Below are 6,348 nucleotides of genomic sequence, written 5' to 3' on the forward strand. Positions count from 1 at the left end.
CTAGAGTCAGGAACAACTAGCACACATTTACCAGGCTTTAAAACAGCTTCCTAAAGCAGGGGTTGCCAACTCCTGGTCCATGCATTGGCTCCAGTCTGCGGCATGCCAGAAACGGGGCCATGCAAACAAACAAAGCCCTATCGATCCACAAAAGCACATCCCCTCCAGTCTAGAGAAAAACCTTTTCTCCACGGAACCGGTCCGATGCCCAAAAGGTTGGGGACCGCTGCCTTTTACTGGATGTTAAGAACACATGCCTTTTATCCTGGGTTGAGTTCAGTTCAGTTCAGTTCAGTTCAGTTGAGTTTATTTATAGGCCGCCCTTTTCCCTGAGGGGACTCAGGGCGGCTAACAACTTGTATGGGAGGGGAAGACATACAATAACATAAAAACACAATATATAATTAAAACCAAGCAACATTCATACAACATTCGGGTGGGGGCGGACTATGGTCTTACCCCCAGGCCTGGCGGGATAGCCAGATCTTGAGGGCTGTGCGGAAGGTCTGAAGGGTGGTGAGGGTACGAATCTCCACGGGGAGATCGTTCCAGAGGGTCGGAGCTGCTACTGAAAAGGCTCTCCTCCGCGTAGTTGCCAGCCGGCACTGGCTGGCAGATGGCACTCGGAGGAGGCCTAATCTGTGAGATCTTATGGGTCGAGAGGTTAAACGTGAGGTCCAGTGTTTTAACTTGTTCTTTTCTACTGCTCTTTGCAATAACTGTCACTGGTATGGGCAAATATAAACATTTGAGATAAACAGAAGCAACGCGTCAAATGCTGTGGTATTCAGCAGGAAATGCTTCAACAGGCAGTTCCTTGGAAGGAGGGATTTCCACTGAGCACAGCGGCCTCCGCAAGTGGAACGGGACAGTCTCGATCTAACTCACCCGCCCACTCAGGAAGGCATAACACACCAAGTGACGTTACACCGGTCACGCCCTGGAGCCCCTCAAGGTTTGTAGACATACCCAGATATGATCATTTTGTGTGTGAGGGGAGGGAGAGCAAAAATGCCTCTTTGCCAAGTTTAAAACGGTTTTGATGCCTCCATAACAGAAAAACTTCCTCCACTTTATTCTGCTGCTACAATCATGAGAAAACGCACACTTCAATGTTTTACCTAGTACCTTTACAGAAAAAAAGGCTACCGTTTTGGCAGCTTGCCCCACTGGGATTTCCCACCAGTGTTGGTTGTTGAACAGGGTGGCATCATCCTTGGGCACCATTTGATGTAACAAAATGACACAAACGTGCTGTAAACAAAGTGCAGTTTTATGGGAATCCATCTCCGTGGTAAGGTGCTTGTTCTCAGATACTGCATAAGGAAGGGGTATTGAACTCAATTTCATTCAGGGCCGCATCAGGGTTCTGTTGACCTTGGGGTGGGTGGGTGTCCAGGGTGGGCATGGCCGGTTTGACGTCATTCCTGTCGGGGCTCCCATGCTCCGTTTTCAGCTGCCACAGTCTCCTGCAACCCTCTGCCAGTGAAAACAGAGCTCGGGAGGGCCTTCCTGAGCTCCATTTTCACTGGCAGAGGGTTGCAGGAGGCTGTGGCAGCCGAAAACAGAGTTCAAGAGTCTCTTTTCGCTGGCAGTAGCACCACTGGCCAGTCCTTTGCTGTTTCCCATGGGCCAGTTCTAAGTATTCTGCGGGTCGGCTACGGCTCCCAGGCCTTGAGTTTGACATCCCTGCACTAAGGAACGAGTGAATAGTTTCAACTGCAGGAAATGTACTATATCTATCAGTTACAGAACAAGATCTTTTTTCTTGGCAATGTGGAAGAGATGGTTCAGACTACTATGACCTCGTTGTAAACCGAGCAATATCTGAATTCTGTTCAGCAAAGCTTCAACAGATATTTAGACCTGGGTTTTATTGTTCTCCTTCATGGTGCCAATAAATAACAATGACAGCATGGAACAAAAAAGTAGACAGGAACAATTCCAGGGTGGCACTAAAAATCAAAGGGCTGAGTTATTGGCACTCAGTAAGAGTGGTAGCATGGCTACCTATCATTTTTCTGTATCATGTTCTTTTCATGTGTGAAACATCTTTCAGGCTTAACACTTCAATTAACAAAGACACACATACACATATTTTCAGATTTTTTCCCCCCACCTGGCCCATTGAGCCCCTTAGCCACAGAAATGAACTAGACGCCATGGAAAGGTTACTTGAACTGGTCTTGTGGCCTTCAGGCAAATGCTGTTCTGGAACAGACCCGTTATTCTAATTTACCACGGCCCAAAAATTATTTGACTTTCCCCAGTTGAAATAAATCACGAGTGAATGGAGTTGAATTGGCTGAATCCACTCAGGCTAAGCTACTATAGGGATGCCGTGGCTCAGTGGCTAAGACGCTGAGCTTGTCAATCAGAAAAAATGACAGTTTGGCGGTTCGAATCCCTAGCGCTGCATAATGGAGTGAGCTCCCGTTACTTGTCCCAGCTTCTGCCAACCTAGCAGTTCGAAAGCATGTAAAAATGCAAGTAGAAAAATAGGGACCACCTTTGGTGGGAAGGTAACCACGTTCCGTGTGCCTTCGGTGTTTAGTCATGCCAGCCACATGACCACGGAGACGTCTTTGGACAGCGCTGGCTCTTCGGCTTAGAAATGGGAAGGACTAGCACATATGTACGAGGGGAACCTTTACCTTTAAGCTGCTATATCCCTGCCACCCACCAGCAGAAAACAGGGGAAAGATCCCCTTTCGTCCCATCCGAAGCAGTTCTCCCCAGATGGTCCTAGGCACAACAATGGAGAAAAAAGGACCTGAGGTCTGGATGCAGGAGGGAACCAGGCTTCCTCAACCCAGTCTGGGTGGCAGGCAGCATCTTGCTTGGGAGTTCAACCTTAGATCCCAGAAAACAGGCACTCTCTCAAAACCAATTGTAGTTTTACTCTCTTTATCAAAATACAGCTGCTCTTGGATCTAAATCTATACAGTGCTGAGATTTAACAGATCTTTTGCTTAAAAAAACCCAATAGTAATCCAAACACCAAATATTAGACTTGTTTTCAAAACTGAACACTAATCCAATCTTTGTGCTACATTAATGTCAACATTTCTTCTTCGCTGGCTGAAAGTGGCTGAGTGACCTGCAGGTAGCTAAACTGGTCTTAAATTGAATCCCCACCTCCTCTATGGTGCTTCTGTTTAAAACCAAGCTACAATTAGTTTTTCTTCCACCTACAAAAGAACAAGATTAAACTTCCACAAGTTTAACAGCTACAACTGATGGAGGCAAACAGCTGACACTGTGTGAATATAAAGGCAGAAGACTTGCAGCTGGCCTCAGGAATGGCTCCCTCCTGCCACAATCAATTCATTAAAAAGGAAAAGTGGCTTTAAGAGCCTCTGGTGCTGTTTTCTTCTATGAGTTTTGAAAGTATTTCCAACACTGAAATATTCCTTTGTGGAACCAGGGAAGCAAATCAGGAAAAGTAAGAATAGAGACAAGGAAAGGAAGGGTGTGTGTGTGTGTGTGTGTGTGTTTTCAGTACTACAGAATTACTGTTTTTCCCTGGCCAAATGGATCCCCAGCACACACATATAAAAAGGATTCCGCACCCAGCAAAGAAGGCTCAAAATTGGAAAGCGGAAGAAATCCCTAAAGACAAAAATGGGATTCAGAAAATATTAGACTGTACAGAAATGAGTAGATTAACAGTAACAATTAAAGGAAAGGAAGAATCTGATTATTATTATAATATATGGGGGGGGTTATTTTATCATTGGTTAGAAAATGAATATGGATAAAAGGTATAAAAGCAAATAAGTTAGGAAGAGAAATATTATAGCAGGAGATAGGTTGTTGTAATGTTAAAATAAGAATACACATACACACACACATACATATAGTGTTATGTCAAAGCACCTGGTCCGCCAAAACATGAGGGAGCATACTTCCTTATACACACACACACACACACACACACACACAGAATTCGGTGCTCAGCTATAACTATGATGACACACTATGAATGAATGAATGATGGCATGTTTGTTTTAAAAGGAAAAAAAATAATTTTTACCAGGAAAAAAAGAAGGCTCTTTTCTCTTCTTTTAATAAAACTTTGTGCAAAATAATTCGACGGGAGTTTAAAAAAATAAAAGGGGGGAGTCAATCCATGATCTCAGAAACGCTGTTTTACACCCCCGAAGGAGGAGGGGGCCTTGAAAGTCCAGACAAGACCCGGCGTTGAAACCCAGCAGAAAGTCCAGGCGGGCATCGTCCCCCTCGGCAGCCCCGCCGTCGAAGTGAGCCAAGGAGGCCGTCCGTCCCATCCTGGCTCAGAGGTAGACTCGGGGGCCCGGGTAAGGCTCTCCGCCGCACCAGAAGTCGGGTGCCTGCGGGGTCTCCAGCAGCCAGAGAGCGCACGGAGGGGCGGTTGCGGGCGGGAGGCTCTGCCCGTCGGCCAGCCGGTAGTAGTGGCAGTCGCGTCCGCGGGCCGGGTCGTAGGGCGGCGCCAGGATGTCGAGGAAGGCGGCGGGCCCGGCACCCTCGGCCGCGATCTGGTGCAGGTTATCCCGCTGCGGGGAGAGCAGGCAGGGCGGCGCGGAGGCCGTGTAGAGGCGGTGCGAGCGGAGCAGGGCGCGCAGGCGGCGAGGGCGGCCGGGGCAGGAAGCGGCCCCGGAGGCGTCGGCGTCTGAGGAAGCGGCGGCGTCGGGGCCGTCCTGAGGTTCCTCGGGCTGCTCGTCGAAGCAGGCGATGCGGAGGGTGCCGTAGAGGACCTTCAGCAGCCCCTGCATGCCCGGGTGGTCGTGCAGAGGGATGCAGGCGCCGGCGCGGAGCACGAAGACGCCCATGCTGAAGCGCGCCGTCTCGCAGATGTGCATGTAGCTGACGGGCGGCTGGCTGGCTCCCGGCCCGAGCGAAGGGCCCCGCGGCTGCAGGCCCAGGTCCTCGGCGCTGACTTGGCCCAGCAGCTCCCGCAGGCGCTGAAGCTCCCCCGAGGCCTCCCCCGAAGAGCCCGCCCCGAAGGTCGCCCGCGCCTGTCGCGCCACCCGCTGGATCAGCGAAGCCGCCATCTCGTCGCGGGGCATCTCGCACGCGCGCCTGCGCCCCCACGGAGGCCGCCGCCGCTGCTGCCGCCGAGACGATGTGCGCAGGCGCCGCGCGGAGAATGCCGGGAGCGCGATCCCTCCTCCCTCCCCCTCTCTCCCTCACGTCTCTGTCTCTCTCTCTGTCTCTGTCACTCTCTCTCCCTCTCTGTCTCCCGCTCTGTCTGTCTGTTTCCTCTGTGTGTGGGGAGGGAGGGAAAAACAAGAGAGAGAGAAGGAGGGAGAGAGAGAAGGAGAGAAAGAGAGACAAAGACACACACAGAGGAAACAGACAGACAGAGGGGGAGACAGAGAGGGAGAGAGAGAGAGAGACAGAGAAAGAGACGGGAGGGAGAGAGGGGGAGGGAGGAGGGATCGACCCTCACGCCGTCTTCCGAAGCCCGGTCCCCGATTCCGTCGGCTGATAATCGTTTGACGCAGCACGAACTTTCCGTGCCTTGCGTGGAAGATCCCCTGATGCTCTCCAAGATTAGGCAGAATTTGAGGGAGAAACATACCCGGCATATAACTGATCTCCGAGCGTATTACGAGTCGGAAATTCTCAGCTTAAAGCAACAACTAGAAGCAAGCCATACCTCTCCTTCCGAGGAAATGAAGAAAATCAATCAAAATCTCACGGACAGGTGTGAGCAGCTAGAAACGTCTCTGCACGAAGCCAACGGCCGGATGCGATCTCTTGAAAATAAAAACAAGGCCTTAGAGATGGAAATAACCGATTGGCGGGAGCGCTCCGGCGCCCTCAGTACCACCACCAAATCCTTGCAGGAGCGCATCGAAGAGATGCGCACGAGCGGCAAGGACAAAGACAACACCATCAGCCGCCTCAAGAGGAGACTCCGAGATCTGGAAGAGGCCTTTGAGAAAGTTTACAAGCTCTCTGACAACAAGGATGCCCGGTTAAAGGAAGAAAACAAGATCGAAAACACTGTCTCCCTCCCCTCCTTCCCTTTCTCTGTCTCTCTCCCTCCCTCCATCTATTTCTTCTCTTTCTCCCTCCCTCCCTCCCTCTCTTCTCTTTCTCTATCTCTCTCTATCCCTACCTCCTGCCTCTCCCTCTTCTCTGTCTCTGTCCCCCCCCCCAAACCTGGAAGTCCTTCTGCCTTTCCTAGCAGGGTTGGGTCCTGCCAGCCTTTAGAACTTGCTCTTCTCCAGGTTCCCCCCACCGTGGAGATACTTCCCAGTTAACTGAGGTCTGCTGACAAAAGAATGCTTCTCGCTCTTTCTTGATACACTTATATTTTTTAGACTTCAAATAACTTTGTTACTTTGAATGTACACTAAT

At 50.4% G+C, this 6,348-nt stretch overlaps 1 protein-coding gene across 1 annotated transcript; it reads right to left on the minus strand.

Annotated features, from left to right (window-relative positions):
- Window positions 1-3,723: 3,723 nt before the first annotated feature.
- ADO (2-aminoethanethiol dioxygenase) lies at window positions 3,724-5,085 on the minus strand. The gene has a single exon (XM_087702125.1). It carries the CDS (start codon window positions 5,046-5,048, stop codon window positions 4,296-4,298), a length of 753 nt encoding a protein of 250 aa, XP_087558251.1. The 5' UTR covers window positions 5,049-5,085; the 3' UTR covers window positions 3,724-4,295.
- Between the last annotated feature and the right edge of the window lie 1,263 nt (window positions 5,086-6,348).

Source organism: Thamnophis sirtalis, unplaced genomic scaffold (genome assembly GCF_051295495.1).
Source record: "Thamnophis sirtalis isolate CommonGarterSnake01/CBP01778 unplaced genomic scaffold, rThaSir2_p1.2 scaffold_15, whole genome shotgun sequence".
Lineage (NCBI taxonomy): Eukaryota > Metazoa > Chordata > Lepidosauria > Squamata > Natricidae > Thamnophis > Thamnophis sirtalis.